The sequence below is a fragment of the Dermacentor variabilis genome, chromosome 9 (genome assembly GCF_050947875.1).
Source record: "Dermacentor variabilis isolate Ectoservices chromosome 9, ASM5094787v1, whole genome shotgun sequence".
Classification (NCBI taxonomy): domain Eukaryota; kingdom Metazoa; phylum Arthropoda; class Arachnida; order Ixodida; family Ixodidae; genus Dermacentor; species Dermacentor variabilis.
The window spans coordinates 93360680-93378181 of record NC_134576.1 but is presented as its reverse complement, the minus strand read 5'-3'; the positions used below and the strand labels follow the sequence as shown (position 1 = coordinate 93378181).

The 17502-nt window shown below is 44.8% G+C and overlaps 1 protein-coding gene across 2 annotated transcripts in view; it reads right to left on the bottom strand.

Moving 5' to 3' along the window:
* ari-2 (E3 ubiquitin-protein ligase ari-2) overlaps positions 1 to 17502 on the bottom strand; it is a 38385-nt gene that overhangs the window by 20501 nt on the left and 382 nt on the right. Inside the window, exons 2-9 of one of the 2 annotated variants that reach the window (XM_075668790.1) lie at positions 16672 to 16692; positions 13519 to 13725; positions 12760 to 12903; positions 11703 to 11853; positions 11046 to 11167; positions 3018 to 3127; positions 2645 to 2762; positions 163 to 213 (exon numbers count right to left, since the gene is read on the bottom strand). In XM_075668790.1, coding sequence (XP_075524905.1) covers positions 163 to 213; positions 2645 to 2762; positions 3018 to 3127; positions 11046 to 11167; positions 11703 to 11853; positions 12760 to 12903; positions 13519 to 13725; positions 16672 to 16683 — 915 coding nt within the window. In that variant the 5' untranslated portion in view covers positions 16684 to 16692. The remainder of the gene's footprint in view (positions 1 to 162; positions 214 to 2644; positions 2763 to 3017; positions 3128 to 11045; positions 11168 to 11702; positions 11854 to 12759; positions 12904 to 13518; positions 13726 to 16671; positions 16693 to 17502) is intronic. The other variant, XM_075668791.1, reaches the window with a different exon arrangement.

Sequence of the window (17502 nt, the reverse complement as noted above, 5' to 3'; positions counted from 1 at the left end):
GTTATGATAAACTATTGACTTGATAGCCATTGAAACAGCTTGTGTAGCCATGCCTACTCTGTCGTCGATTCGACAAACTACCAGTTTGGAAGCCTTCAAAATGCCCAAGTGAAATCAGTATTAGAAGCCAACATGTTGCTACACAAAGCAACGACTGCTTACCATATGGTTACAACCCCCATTTTTTTCTATACATATGTGGCACCTTGGACACTGCAAGAGAAAGAAAGAAAAATGCAATGCTCAATGATAGCTGTAAGCACTGTGATTATCCCAACAAGCAGCTCACTGAATACATATAATCAACCTTATATCTCCCATAACCTTCATAAAAAGAGCATAGATAAATATCCTAGCTCTTCTATACTGCCAAATTTTTGTTCATGTTGTTCTGATATTAAAAATATGTTTGGAGTTCTGTTCTCTGTTTACTAAGGGATCTAAAATGTTAGAAAAAGAAAACGCTTTCTTTGGCAGGCATAGAGATTTTACATAGGAACAGCCTCAATTCAAAATACAAGCAAAAATAGTGACCCTGAAGCAAGATGCATTGAGTATAACCCCAAATGTACATTCTCTATAGATTTCCCCAACTAATCATGCCACTGAAGACTCCCATTTCTTCTCTTCTTGGCATGACATTACAAGAATTTAGTAAAAACTGTTCAATAAACCATGAAAACAGGCATACAACATGAACCCGAACATAAAACAAGGGACAATTTTGAGACTGAGAAATGGGGCCAAAAATTTATCCACGTTGAATTTGCACTTTAAGCACCTACAGAACCTTTATTGAAGCCATGCACCAAGTTTTCACTCGTCGTCACTCTCCTCGTACAACGTCTTGTCCTCCCACACCTTCTGCGCCATTATGCGTGCGCCGTGTCCAGCGCATTCAACATGCTGCACTTCTTAAAGGCATGCACGACAAAGTCCTGTGGAATGGCAGCCCGCGCTTCTGCAATCTACTGGCACAATGTAGTCGGCTCGTGTGGGCTGGTTGTGGGCTTGCCCGAACATATTCAGTCATCGCTGCATTACCTGACACGGTCCACCAAGATTATCTATGCAGATGTCGAGGGGCTGCAACTGAGAAGTTGTGCCACCAGGAATTACCACTGGCTCAATCCCACAATCGAAAAGCATTTTTTTTTTTGGTGGAGTTGGTGAGGAGGCACCAAAATGTGCATAGGACAAAAATAGCTGTAAAAGCAAGCAGCACTCCAGGCTGCCGACACCACACCAACTTTATTCAATCGATGATGAGGGCTTTAGGAGTTCTTGTTGGGCTATCAGGTGAAACATGGCTATTAAAAGAAAAGGGTGCAAAATAACACCCACATGCACTGCCTATATACTCCTCTATGTATCTATGCTGACTTTTGTGCTCCTCTTATACTAGCGATCAAGGTCTTATCCACCCATCTTTCATTCTAGCAGCTCACAATGACATTCCTGGGGAACTTTTTGTGTTTGGGCAGCGTCGCCTGCTAGGAGGCAATGTATGCTGGAAGCTTGCGTCCATCAGCTGCGCGGCACAGCGTAACAAGTACCTGCATCTTCCCACTGTCATGTGTTCGAATAAAAGCCTAGTGGGAACCTTTCTTCTTCAAAATGAATGCGGACGGCACATTTAGGCAGAGTGGCATTTGGTCAGCATTGCCAGTCTGTGCCATTTGGAGGTCTGTCATCATCTGCAGGGCTAAGAATGCAATGCTGGAATGATGCCAGTTCTTCGTACCACTGAAGCAGCTTCTGCGATACCGATGTTCACCAAAATAGTGAAAACCCAGCCCAGCTAACGAATCAGGCAACCCAGTGCTTACTTTCCTTAAGGCCTGTTGATGTGATGGCTTTCCCCTTGGTAAGTTCAATGACATTTTGCTGTAGGAGCTCAATATTCATGGTCAGGTGAAGAAAAAACTGCTCCTTGATGTATACAACCAAGCCTTATCGACGTCCAGAACGCTCCTTCTTTGGAGCTTCGAAAACTTCATCTTGTACCACTGCATGCAAGGACTTGTTTTGGCTGTAGCTACCCTCAAATGCCTCCATTCACTCAAAATTCTTGTCCCTTGGTACTGTTTCTAATGGTGTTGCCAGTCAGAATCGTTTTTCATTTAAAAGCAGCCAAATATTGCTTCCAAGGTGTTGCCATTGTACAGCCCGGAAACAGTGAACCACCACATGCCACATGTGGAGTGCATGAATCTCATCAACTGGCATCCATTTGCCACTTGCAGCATTCCAAGCATGCACAAGATCCCAATAGAGTAGGTGCTTTCTTTGCAAGATGTACCGAAACTTGAACTGGGTGCACCGGTATACAAGTGTGCAAGAAACTCCAGATCCATATATTAATACAAGAAGCAAATTTGACATGCTAAAATCAAGAAGAAAAAAACTCTTACACTGGTGTCACACGAACATTTTTGATCGCAATCAAGCAGGATCCAATTGTAATCCTCAACTGTGATTGGTTCCCACGCACAGCTTGCGCAAAGGAGCCAATCACGACCAAGAAATTAGATCCAGGAGTGCGGCGTGTGACATCCGTATTATTTATATGGAGGTCATTATGGTAATACATAAAAAAATAAGAGAAAGAGAGAAGGGAAGGCACCGAATCTGCACCACTCACGTCCTTAGTGTGAGCAGAGATGTAGTTGGCAGTCTCGGAATCGTCGGCACACTTTGTGATCCACTTCTTGATTGTATCACAGTCTGCTGGCGCGTGGTAGTTTCCCCCGCACCGAAAGCTGCCCGGAACAAACAAAAAAATTGCACATTAAAAACACAATAGTGCACCTATGATAAGCCCAAGTTTCGGCAAATTAAACAGATGCTGAAGGATTCATGGTGATTGTCCTAAAGGGCAACTTGGCATGCAGCTTGATACGCAAGATGAGTAAGGCATATTTGTGAGGATCAGCAAGAAATTCGCTAGAGTACCCACTACCATAGAGCACTCTGCCGGCAAGTCTCAGCCACCATGTATAACAGAAAACACTTACCAGAACGTTGTCTTGCAATTCTTGCAGACAACCCTCTTGCTCTTGTTTTCTTTGGCTCGGACAATGACATTGCAGTTGGGACCAGGGCAGAAACGCAGCTCGGGATGACTCTGTTGAATAGGAGTACGGCGGCAAGTTTCGACAACCTTTACTGTGCCGCAACAGCCCAAATACAAGAGAATATGTTAAACTTCATGTCACACTGATGTACTGGTGCCAAGATTCTGGCCCCAAACGGAACTAATGAAAGTTTTGCCTTTATTTTGTCTTTACTCCATGCTATACACTATACATAGCAGGCAATGCTGCAGAAGCTATGCATGGAGTGCGGCCATAGAATGTCCCCACCTGCGCATTTCATAGTGCGGTTGTTTTCAATGTGCAGTTGTTCAATGGAACAATTGCTTCATACATTATAACTACAACTTGTAGACATAAGGTTATATCAAACCACATAATTATTTGTGCACCTTTGTGCTTCCCATAGGCTAAGTACTATGTTTTGGTAGAGAGCAAAAATGATGTGACATGTCCGCTGGTCACAGACATGTGTCACTATGCTTGTTCGGAGGTAAACAAGTTCAAATTGACAATGGCTTCCATGTAATAAGTAAGACATATCTTGTAGCCTAAACAAGTGGTACTTAATATTACGTCGAATTACACAAAGCATGCCCTTACCTTCTTTACATGTGACGCACTATTTCAGTCGTCGACTGTAGTTCTATATAGCCAAAATTCAATATACAAAATTATGCAAAAAACTTCTGCAACTCAATCAATGAACCAAGGGTGCGATTGGGGATTGTTCAGAACATGCATTCGGTTGGCGCGGCCTAGTTGGCACGACCTTGCGAAGTTGGCGCGACCTAGGCCAATCATGCACAGCGCAACCGAATACGCGCTCCGAACAACAATCCCCGATCATGCACCAATTGTGGTGCAGTAAATAATCACTTGAAGCGCACACAAAGTATTTATTTGGCTGAAAGTACTGCAGCCGTACTTTCAGCCAAATAAATACTTTGTGTGCGCTTCAAGTGATTATTTACTGCACCACAATTGGGGCATGATCGGGGATTGTTGTTCGGAGCGCGTATTCGGTTGCGCTGAGCATGATTGGCCTAGGTCGCGCCAACTTCGCAAGGTCGTGCCAACTAGGCCGCGCCAGTACTGCAGCAGTTCTTAACTACTACACGCAGAGAAAGAAACAGCGCGCGCTTTAGATCCTATAGATGAGATGAATATTTACAATTATTATTAGGGTTATAATTATATTCGAATGCTGATTGCCGTGTTATAGTTTAACGAAGCTTCCCCTCAAGTCTAAATATTGTAAGGCACTTTGTCGTGTACGTATCATGGACAAGCATGCTTATATCGCCTTCCGTTTCCGTACCACGGTTGCGCTTTAAAACCACGGCGCTGCAATATTGCTTTCCTCTCCTTCCTTCTTCTCCGCCCTTAAACTGGCTCTCTTAACTACTACACGCCGGGACAAAGCAACAGCGCGCGCATGCGGTCCCATAGATGAGATGAATACATATATAGAAAAGCATCAGTCATAGCTCTCGAAGTATGGCCTTCTGAGCCGTTTCCCTTTTTTTTCTTTTTTTTTCTTTGAAAGAAGTCCTATTAGGGTTATTATAATTACACGAAGGTATTTCGCCCTCGCCAGCAGCAGTACTTGAGATAGCTATTCCGGCGGCTAGCTTCCCACGCTATGCGTGCCGCCCTTGCACCTGTTTAAGCTTTTCCTAGACGCTAGAGCTATACTAGGCCTGCACAACCTTGAGCGATCGGAAAGCGCGTTTTCCACGCTGGGCCGGCGGAGAGGGGAGGCTTCGTTCCGGCCGCGAAGCTCTCCACATCTCCGTAAGGTGCCTGGTGGTGGTCTCGTGCTGACGATGCCCTCTCGGTGAGTGCATATTTCCCCCCTCATCTTTTAAGAGATTCAATACATACAAACATTTGCCTCGCAAACCAGATTTATTTCAAGAGAATTTTCCACGTCTCAATAATTTCTCTCGTCGTATTCAAGTGCTGATTGCCGTGTTATAGTTTGTTAACGAAGCTTCCCCTCAAGTCTAAATACTTTAAGGCAGTTTTCCTAGTCTCTAAAGCCGCTCGAGTTCACGCTGCTCCTCTGGCGGCCATTTTTCCAAGAAATTATGCCTTCCAACATCAGTACCTTTCCACATAAGTATGAGACTCAGAGCAGGAGCTATGGCGCTTGAAAGTAACCGCTGGCTTGACGAACCAACCGACTGAGCTACCTTTCCGGGCAACATTGAAGGATCACGAGTTCAAATCACAAGTTATGTTCCTTTTTTTTCCTTTTTTTTTCTTTCTTTTTAATGTCTTTTCCTTCATTTTATCACTGTACGGAAACCCTCCTAAAAAAAAAAAAAATTATATATCCTCAATTATGTGTGGCCGCACATGTGCAGGTCATAAATACCAGGTTCTCTCGCCGAGTGCCATCCATGCGGTATAACCGAGCTCAGATTGGCCCACCTTGACTGATCAAATAGGGCACCACTGTAGGTTAAATGAGGCGTACAACTCCTGCGGGACCCGCCGTGGTTGCTCAGTGGTTATGGTGTTAGACTGCTGAGCACGAGGTCACGGGATCGGACCCCGGCCACGGCGGCCGCATTTCGATGGGGGCGAAATGCGAAAACACCCGTGTACTTAGAATTTGGTGCACGTTAAAGAACCCCAGGTGGTCGAAATTTTTCGGAGTCCTCCACCACGGCGTGCATAATCAGAAAGTGGTTGTGTCACGCAAAACCCCATAATCCAATCTTTAATTTAACTCCTGCGGGGACGGTAGAGTATCCGTCTCCAGTGCAAGAGGACCGCGATTCAAATCCCGGTGCCGCGCAATTCTCCACCGGAAAATACAAAAAAAAAAACCGTGTGTTGAGAAAATTGCACAAACAGGCCTGGAGTGCGGCCTGATCCCGGTGACCAGAACCGGTAACGCACTCTCTCACCAGAGCAGGATTGGCCACCCTGGTGCAGTACTTGGCCACAACCTCCTATATGAATACAACAATCAAAGCCTGGCCCTCAGTCCCCAGCAGCCGCGAAGCAAGTGACCACGGCGGCGGTCAGATCTGTGATGCTGCAGAGGGTGCTAAGAATACCTGGCTCCGGACAGGCCGCCATTGGAATCTGAACCTGGCAACGTTTAACGTTAGAACGCTATCTAGTGAGGCGAGTCTAGCAGTGTTATTGGAGGAATTAGAGGGTAGTAAATGGGATATAATAGGGCTCAGTGAGGTTAGGAGGACAAAAGAAGCATATACAGTGCTAAAAAGCGGGCATGTACTGTGTTACCGCGGCTTAGCAGAGAGACGAGAACTAGGAGTCTGATTCCTGATTAATAAGGAAATAGCTGGTAACATACAGGAATTCTATAGCATTAACGAGAGGGTGGCAGGTCTTGTTGTGAAACTTAATAAGAGGTACAAATTGAAGGTGGTACAAGTCTATGCCCCTACATGCAGTCATGATGACCAGGAAGTCGAAAGCTTTTATGAAGACGTGGAATCGGCGATGGGTAAAGTCAAAACAAAATACACTATACTGATGGGCGACTTCAATGCCAGGGTAGGCAAGAAGCAGGCTGGAGACAAGTCAGTGGGGGAATATGGCATAGGCTCTAGGAATAGCAGAGGAGAATTATTAGTAGAGTTTGCAGAACAGAATAATATGCGGATAATGAACACCTTTTTCCGCAAGCGGGTTAGTCGAAAGTGGACGTGGAGGAGCCCGAATGGTGAGACTAGAAATGAAATCGACTTCATACTCTGCACGAACCCTGGCATCATACAAGATGTAGACGTGCTCGGCAAAATACGCTGCAGTGACCATAGGATGGTAAGAACTCGAATTAGCCTAGACTTGAGGAGGGAACGGAAGAAACTGGTACACAAGAAGCCAATCAATGAGTTAGCGGTAAGAGGGAAACTAGAGGAATTCCGGATCAAGCTACAGAACAGGTTCTCGGCTTTAACTCAGGAAGAGGACTTTAGTGTTGCAGCAATGAACGACAATCTCATGGGCATCATTACGGAGTGCGCAATAGAAGTCGGTGGTAACGCCGTTATACAGGAAACCAGTAAGCTATCGCAGGAGACGAAAGATCTGATCAAGAAACGCCAATGTATGAAAGCCTCTAACCCTACAGCTAGAATAGAACTGGCAGAACTTTCTAAGTTAATCAACAAGCGTAAGACAGCGGACATCAGAAACTATAATATGGATAGAATTGAACAGGCTCTCAGGAACGGAGGAAGCCTAAAAACAGTGAAGAAGAAACTAGGAATAGGCAAGAATCAGATGTGTGCGTTAAGAGACAAAGCCGGCAATATCGTTACTAATATGGATGAGATAGTTCAAGTGGCTGAGGAGTTCTATAGAGATTTATACAGTACCAGTGGCACCCACGACGATAGTGGAAGAGAGAATAGCCTAGAGGAATTTGAAATCCCACAGGTAACGCCAGAAGAAGTAAAGAAAGCCTTAGGAGCTATGCAAAGGGGGAAGGCAGCTGGGGAGGATCAGGTAACAGCAGATTTGTTGAAGGATGGTAGTCAGATTGTTCTAGAGAAACTGGCCACCCTGTATACGCAATGCCTCATAACCTCGAGCGTACCGGAATCTTGGAAGAACGCTAACATAATCCTAATCCATAAGAAAGGGGACGCCAAAGACTTGAAAAATTATAGACCGATCAGCTTACTGTCCGTTGCCTACAAAGTATTTACTAAGGTAATCGCAAATAGAATCAGGAACACCTTAGACTTCTGTCAACCAAAGGACCAGGCAGGATTCCGTAAAGGCTACTCAACAATAGACCATATTCACACTGTCAATCAAGTGATAGAGAAATGTGCAGAATATAACCAACCCTTATATATAGCTTTCATTGATTACGAGAAAGCGTTTGATTCAGTCGAAACCTCAGCAGTCATGGAGGCATTACGGAATCAGGGTGTAGATGAGCCATATTTAAAAACACTGGAAGATATCTATAGCGGCTCCACAGCCACCGTAGTCCTCCACAAAGAAAGCAACAAAATCCCTATAAAGAAAGGCGTCAGACAGGGAGATACCATATCTCCAATGCTATTCACAGCATGTTTACAGGAGGTATTCAGAGGCCTGGAGTGGGAAGAATTGGGGATAAAAGTTGATGGAGAATACCTTAGCAACTTGCGATTCGCTGATGATATTGCATTGCTTAGTAACTCAGGAGACCAATTGCAATGCATGCTCACTGACCTGGAGAGGCAAAGCAGAAGGGTGGGTCTGAAAATTAATCTGCAGAAAACTAAAGTGTTGTTTAACAGTCTCGGAAGAGAACAACAGTTTACGATAGGTAGCGAAGCACTGGAAGTGGTAAGGGAATACATCTACTTAGGGCAGGTAGTGACCACGGATCCGCATCATGAGACTGAAATAACCAGAAGAATAAGAATGGGCTGGGGTGCGTTTGGCAGGCATTCTCAAATCATGAACAGCAGGTTGCCACTATCCCTCAAAAGGAAAGTGTATAACAGCTGTGTGTTACCAGTACTCACATATGGGGCAGAAACCTGGAGGCTTACGAAAAGGGTTCTGCTGAAATTGAGGACGACGCAACGAGCTATGGAAAGAAGAATGATGGGTGTAACGTTAAGGGATAAGAAAAGAGCAGATTGAGTGAGGCAACAAACGCGGGTAAACGACATCTTAGTTGAAATCAAGAAAAGAAATGGGCATGGGCAGGACATGTAATGAGGAGGGAAGATAACCGATGGTCATTAAGGGTTACAGACTGGATGCCAAGGGAAGGGAAGCGTAGCAGGGGGCGGCAGAAAGTTAGGTGGGCGGATGAAATTAAGACGTTTGCAGGGACAACATGGCCACAATTAGTACATGACCGGGGTAGTTGGAGAAGTATGGGAGAGGCCTTTGCCCTGCAGTGGGCGTAACTAGGCTGATGATGATGACTGCAGCAGTGTAGCCTGCTTCTTATTGGCAGCCGGTGCTTAAACACGAAAACCTCAACATAGTCAAAACGATCCACAAGCGAAAAGCCGACGCCCTCCATTGCCCTGCAGTAGTGGTGTAAAAGGGCCAAAGCAGCTACAGCCCCAGTTGAAGTCGGGAGCGGGGCAACGTCAGCGCTTGCGGGATCAACCTCGGCAGGGTCTTAGTTTGGTTGCTACTTCTGTTGTGATCTCCACGTCCATCAATTGAAGCATTTTCAAACACTGTCAATAACAAAGTGGCGTCTGCTAAGGCGTCTGTGAGTGAGCCCAGTGAGCATGCGCTGTTGCACATCTTTGTGGATGTAAACCACCAGTCCTCGAACCACTAAAGAGGAGTCAGTGTAGCAAATGCAATGTGTCGTTGACGCTGTCAAGCTAGACAAGCCGCCGCGTGCAGTGAGCAGCAGTTGGGAACGCCCATCGCGCCACCTGTCAACAGAGCGCACGTGGTCTGGGGTGGCGGAGTTTGATACAGTCGAACCCACCTATAACAATATTCAAATGCCACGAAAATTTTATTGTTATAACCAATAATTGTTAAAGCCAGGCTGCATGAAAAAATCAAAATAGAGGGATCACAGAGCTGATCTTAGCAAACTATAATGGCTGGGAGGCCAATGCCCCTCCCCACTATATCCCAACTACCTTCCTCCATCCGGCTGCCGATTCTGCTCACTCGTTTAACTGCTTCCTGTGCATTCCAATCACATGTAACAAGCCGCAGCTGTCGGCATTAAAGAATGGCACTGCTATAATTGCAAAGAGGGGTCACGGGTGGCAAGAGATATGCGAGCACGGGCAAGGCAGCGTTTTGGCAGCTATCTGATGCAAGCACGTTTGCGACGATCGCCTCATTGTTTAGAAGCACTTAGTACTTAGTTTCCAAATCTATAGCCGTGCGCTTTCTTTTCACCGACAACGTTGTGCATTGCCGACTATTAGTGGGCGGATCAGTCATCTTCCGTATCAGTGGCGAGTCAAAAGAGGCTGAGAAACCACGTGGCTAGGAACGATTTCACCGTAAAACACGAACACGGGGCTGTTTGCATAACTGCGCTGAATGAGGAACCAGCAAACAAGATGCGAGCAGCGCAGCTGGCGTGGCCCATTCGTGTTTCGAAGGGGTGGAAGGGCGACGGTAGGGAGGCGCGTGGTGAAGGCTGGAAATGAGCGCGCGGCGGCCGTTCAAGCAGCGGGCCATCGTGCAGCGGCTTGAACTTCTCGTTTTCTTTTTTTTATTTTCAAGGATTTCACATTTCACTACCGTTCGGCTTGGATACCGAGCAGCCAGACTTCATCGTTATAACCGATAATGCGGCAACGGGGCGTTATGGTAAACAGGTTATTTCACCATGTAAAACATACAAAAGTTGACAGTGCAGCAGCTTCTCATTGTTATAACCAATATACTGTTAAAATCATTATCGTTATAAGTGCGTTCGACTGTATATTCATTTTACGTCTGACCTCGTTCGATATAAAAATAAAGAATGCATGCAATTTTCCAGGTGATATAGAAAGTGTTCGATAGTATATATGCAATAATGAGATATATATCCGTGTTCGATATATCGAGTTTTGACTGTATAATGAATCTCTTGCTCTGAAATAAGCTTTTCACAATTATGTTTTATCACGAGCAGTAAAAACAGCGCTAAACGACGGGACGAGTGAAGGGACACAGACAACAGCGCTGACTAACAACCAAAGTGTCTTTGTTCCTTCAGTCAGCATATATATGCTCCGCCGCTATCTTCAGTCAGCATATATCTATATATGCTGACTGAAGGAATAAAGACACTTTGGTTGTTAATCAGCGCTGTTGTCTGTGTCCCTTCACTCGTCCCGTCGTTTAGCGCTGTTTTTACTGCTAGTAATCATGAACCAACCAGCCCAAATGCGTACTCTTTTGTATGTTTTATCAGTCTAAACTGACTCGGCTGTTTCCTTTTAACGTCCACCTAGGGCCACGACCACTCACCCGCACATAGTCGGAGAACATGAACTGCTGGTACTTCTCACGCAGTACCGATTTGCTCAGCAGGCTCAGGACAAAATCCTCTGGGACCAGAATGTTGCAGAACTGTGCCATGCATTCAATGGCTAGAGGTGCACATGGAAAAGAGCAAATACAATTTGTTTTTGTTTTTTTTACTTCAATGCACGTTTACACAAGACGAGCACCACCTCTGCATGGCACGTCTACGTCAATGCAATGAACAAATCAGCGGAAGACAGATAAAGGAGATCTCAGGCTTGAGTCAACATTTTGACAAGCGGGCTTGCCTCCATGAGAACAACAACTTTTGCTTTCGTGAAAAGTCCTCCAGTGAAATCTTGTCAAAACGTTGGCTCCAGCAATGTTATGCTAACTTGAGCTCATTGGTGCATGTTACAGCTAAATAGAGTAATACATGGGGCGCCTTCAATTGCGATCAAGCCCAATTAGGATTAACTTTCTCAACCGCGATTGCCTCCTTTCTGCAGCTCTGCAGATGACCCAAATTGCCCAAAAACCACCTAATCCATAAAAAAAAAAAACTGAATGAGACATTGTTCCATAGGCACCAGAATCTAACTGCTATGAACTTGTTATTCTGGCAGCAGTCGGTTTTGCAAGCTTGGAAGAAGGACACACCTGTAGAAATGCCCTGCAGGATTTGTATCTCGAAGTGCATGGCCCAGCAATCTGCGCAAAAGTAGTGGCCACACGCCAGGCCCCTGAACCTTTCACCAGCAAAGTTCTGCAGGCAGATAGGACACTGAACCGAAGGGTTCTTCCTTATTGCCTGAAATGCAGAAGAGAGCAATTATAAGTTTAACAATTTCAAGCAAATCCCGCATACTGTGAGGATCTGCGCACGCGAAGCTTTGGTGAGTCAGCAAGACAGAAGGGCGAAACACAATAGGACATACAGAACAATATCTCCTCGCACTTTCTGCAGCAGATTTCAGCAACGAATGTGTTCCGCAACCATCCTCGGTTATGGCAGTATAGCTTACAAGTGCTTGCAGAGAAATAGGATGCAGCGCCATGGCCGACCACAGCATCCAAACCTTCAAAAAAAAATTATAGGGTTTTACGTGCCAAAACCACTTTCTGATTATGAGGCACACCGTAGTGCAGGACTCCGGAAATTTCTACCACCTGGGGTTCCATAACGCGCACCTAAATCTACGTAAGTACACAGGTGTTTTCGCACTTCACCTCCATCGAGATACGGCCGCCCTGGCCGGGATTCGATCCCGCGACCTCACGCTCAGCAGCCCAACACGATAGCCACTGAGCAACCACGGCGGATGCATCCAAACCTTTGGACGTCATAAAAAACACTTCACTAAATGACAGCAGATGCTATGCCGTCCTTGGCACACATTTTGAACTTGTGGACTAAAAGGTGATGGAGTTAATTATTTGGGGCATTCTCAAACAATTCGGTCTTAATACTCTAATTATGAAATCTACAGCCACATAAAATAGAAGGAAGAAAAAAGTGGGAGACTAAATTTTCATGCGGGTACTGTAAATACAACAGGTTTGACAAGAGAGAGAGGGCATAGAGCTTATTTCTAACGAGTCACTCGTATCACCCCTCCATGCGCCACATGTAGTTCCTGTTGGCTTAACAAGATGCACATAGTCCGTAAAGTCCCTGTTGCAGTAGGTTCAAGTGAAGACGCAGTAAGGCTCTCACCTGCATTTCTACGGCGGCGGACCGCAGTGGCTTGATCCTTGCATCGGCCAGGGCTTGCGCTGCATTCTGCTTGTACTTCTGGATGATCTCTTGTGCATTCCAGTTGTGGGTGTGAAGCAAGACTTTCGCCAGCGAGGGCATCACCTGAGTGTATAGAGCAACATCATAGTGGTCACAGGTTGCTGAGATCAATCCTGACAAGAACAACATGGCCACGCTACTTTTAGGCACCAATTAGTTCTGTCTGTAGAACATTTATTTCACCCCACTGCTTGCTTCATCAGTGTCATTAAATACTAGTGGCAGAAAAACATCGTAATTTTTCCTAATTGCTTATGAAGTTTCATTGACTTCGTAATCACCAAATTATACAACCTCAAACTTCTATACTTCAGGTAAAAAAATAAAAGCGTGCTTTGAATGCACTGTACTACCTGGAAGGCCCTTAAGCATTTAAAAGACTCAACTCATATAAATTATTGTTGGCAAAAAAGAAAAAAAAGAAACGAACGACTTTCAATGACTACGTACTGGCAACATTAGCATATTAATATCTAGTCGATGCAGTCAAAGAGCATCTGGAATGAAAATAACACTGGCAAGAAAAGGCATACTGCAAGGTTCTTTTGTAACCTGCCTTTGTTGTTGTTTAGCCAACTGGCCAAGCAATGAAAGTGATCTGCAGCGTACACTAACACGCTATGACAAGAGGGTACATCAAAAGAGAATCGGGCTAATTGGTATGGCACTTCAACTCACGCTGAGGCTAGCACAAATGGACTCGACGGATTCGTTCAGCAGTCGTTCAACATCCTCAATAGATAGGCACTCAAACTCAAAGTACTCGGGGTCCTGCTTCTTCTGGTCCTGCTGGTCAATTTCCCCGTCCTCTGGGCAATTGTAGTAGTCATTGTAACTAATGTCCGAATCCGAGCTCACTTCGGCATCGGAGCCCGCTTCAGACATCTGAAAAATGAACAAATAAATAAGTGGAACCACAAGGAAATTCAGTGTCTTTCAGAAGAAGGGAACTACAAACACTACGGTGCATAAACGAAATGCGAATAAGAGAGTGCCAGTTAGAGTGCTTTCACGCACCGAAATAGTGCCAGTAAACGATTTCTGCCATGACTTTGGTGCATACACTCAGTTTGGGACTTATACTATCTTTGGAGACCAGATACTATTGTCATCCTCATCAAACAGAACACGAAAGCACGTTGCAAACAGCCTGATCAGCAACATGTGTTGTGCCACAGCGAGATCAGAAAACAAAAGGAGAGAAGGGCCCCTTTCCGGCACCACTGTCGTGAACCTTTTTAAAATCAATCGTTCTTGTGGCAAGCATGCGAATGAGGGCTTCTTTTTTTTTTCCTTTTCAATTTGATATGGACACAGTACATGGTGCAACTTCGCATGCAATTGGAGTAAACGATATGACAGGTAGCAAGATCCCCATCTACCAATTATTCCATTCTCCGCTCGCAAGCATTAGCAACACAGAAAAAAGGAAATGCACGAGAAAAGGTGCAGGCAATAGAAGGAACAGCACCACTCTGTCCTTTCGCTTTAGCATGTCATCACATTGCCGCCTAAGGTGCAACCGACGAGACTATCTGTTATGGGCTCACACCTTCCCTTCCATAAAGATGACAAATAGTACACAGTGGTCAGAAATTTCACCCTTTCTCATTAGTTGAAAGCAGTGTTCTACGTTAAACTTTCCCATTTGTATTTGTCTATAACAGTACAAGACTTGCTAAAGCTGTAGCCTAATAATTTGACATGTATTTGCTGTAGGCGGAGAACATGGTTAGTGTGCTAAAAAGACTGTTGTTCCTCCAAACCCCTTTTTCATTTGTACCGGGCAAAAGCATGGAGAGTGCAAATGAGTTACATTTAATCAAACAATAAATATTGGGACTGCACTAACTAATAACTGCAAATACAGCTAGTGACGGCAGCTGAACTGAATACTATTAGGAAAACACCACATGTCAAGGCACGTCATTTAGTGTTAGGAGTTTGAATACCAAACCGTAGCCACTTATAAAGAATGATCTATTTCTAGCTTGTCGCAGCACTGTCAAAGTCTATAGCGCTCAACGTGACTGGCTTTGTAGGGTCTGCATGTACTGACCTTAGAACCATGAAAGGAGCACTAACATAATATTTTTACTTTCTTTTGGATGGTAAATGACACTCATAAGTTTCTAAATTCCAGCACAAAAAGTACAGACAGTTACAAGTACCACAGTGCTCTAAATATTTTCCTATAACACTTTCTCCTACAAGCCAGCTTCAGTGTTGGTACCCAAGTCATGTGTCATAATACATTGTCATGATATATTTCATAATATGCTGGTTCACTTCATTCCTACAATTGCTGCAGCTGTGCCAGTTTTTGAGTGCAGCCAGAACAGGTGCAATACTGTTGTTTTCTCTTTAAGAGCAACATCATCATACTTAGCTTTATTGCTACAAGACGTTAGCAAATTTAGCTCTGTGTCATGACGTCACAATAATGTTGATGGTGTCAATTCCGTAATTTTGGGACCAACTTTACAATCAAATTAAAATGCCTTTCAACTGCTTCCCAACCTTCGAACATGCTAACCGTTACCCTTTTACGTGCAAGAAGCCTAGACTTTCTACAACTTCAAAAGTATGTCTAGTACTCCCTTAAGCTCTTGCTTAGTTGACAGCAGATCTCCCATGGCAACCGTTACTTCAGACAGACTGGGAAGTGTCTTAATGACAGGCTGAGGAAGCAGCCTGCGCAAGTTCAAAAATTAGAGTAAGACCTGGTCACCTTGCAGGCCATTGCAAAAGACGCCCATGCATGCTGAAGTTCGAAAGCAAACATGTGCTGGGTGGATATAAGGCTGAAAAGTAGATTGCTATATGAGGCCTTTTACAAACAAGAAGCCAATAAGTGCACTAAGAAACGTGCTGTCCGGATGTTGAGTACAGAAGTTGGTTACTCGAACGACAGGATGTATGGCGCATGCGTGTGATGGCCAATTTAGGTGATATGACATGCATTTCCGAATGCTGGTGTGTGTGTGTCTTTCACGCATGTCATCACTGGTGCAACAAGGCCACTTGACGGTCTGGAGCCCATCCTGTGCATTTCGTGTTTACGTTTTCAACTTCCTTGTGCTGTAACCATGTTTCCCAGGTGTCAGCAGTTTTGAGCAGTGTGGTCTTGTTTACTGAATGCGGCTAATTCATCGTCCCCTGGCACAGGCGAAGATAAGAGATCAGAACACAGAACTCGCAACTCGTAAATCCAATGCACTCACATTCTTCTATCTAAAAGTTCCAAGGTCTGTGCACTACACTTCGTATGTTTAGCTAGAAAAAAAAGGCACAGGAATTCAACCCAAGCCAATGCTTAGGTTCATTGTAAACAAGATTTTGCAACATACGCAGTTGCGGTGATAGCGCACCATAGCGCACTACTATGTGCAACACTAGGTTTTGACGTGTGCTAAATACTAAAACACGGAAGAGTGTGGGACCCACATATTTGACTGACACATAATGATACACTGATTTTAATTTGCATCAGTGACTGAACCATTTCCTTCAACCATCAAAAACGGTGCGTCTGCCAGTTGTTTCTTACTGCTACTGCCTATGACTGCAGCAGAATTAAACTATAATGAAATTACCTGCCTTGAACATGGCTTGACATGGCCACGTGATAACTGCTGTCGGTTATGGTGAGGCTGAGCTTCTTTCAGCAGAAGTGTGACATGATCAACGGTTAACATTACACACGGTGCTGAAATAGCGTAAAACACTATTCCTCTGTACTGCGTCTTGCATTTATGTTGGTGGTGCTCACAAGGCCCCTAGACAAAAAAATACCAGTCGACGTAACTTTGACGTAACTGAGTTGCTTACGCGAGCGGTCATCCCGGCAACCTGCACAAATGGGTAAAAAAAAAAAGCGCAGAAAGCAAATATGTGAAAACATGTTGTCAAAACAGTTTGCCGAAACTTCCCAGAACCTGCAGCGCCAACTGTTTAAGGACAAGAGTCGTTTATATCAAAACGTGCACTGCATTCAGCGTTGAGAAGGCGCTTACATTTAGTGAATGCACAAACACACCCGGTCCTTCGATATTGGGTGGAGCAACTGAACGGCGAGCCTGATTAAACATGCGCGCGACACCGTGGCAATTTCCACATCACGGCACGAAGCTTAAAACGAGTTTTCGGGGGAATCAGAATAAAAATAACCCCAAAGGACGCGAATAAACTTGAGGCGGTGCCAGCGCGAGCTTTCTTGGTGCTTTGCCACTTCGACTATGACGGGGTCTGGGGAGAGATCGGAACTTGCGCAAGATGCCTGGGTGTTTTGCGCGCGTCGGAGTTAACAATGACTGGCTGCAGTGACAATGAATTGGAGATTGGAACGGCTAAATGCCCGAGTGACCGTTCAAGCCTAGTTTGTAAAAAAAAGAAAAAGAGCGTGGATGTATTCTCGTCGGCCGTGCTAGACGATTGTCAAAGTGTATTTGTACGCTCTCACTCGTACATGGCTTATCGAGAGAAAGCCTTACAATGAAAAATCGCGGTGCGTCTATATATATAAACGACAAGTGTAAGCAAGTCTTTGTCAGATAAGCAGGGATGCGGAGAGTTTTGGACAACATCCAACACAAACATCTGTCAGAGTACGCAGTTCGGTTGCGCGCGTTCAGCACTTTCCCGGACTGCACCAGATATTTT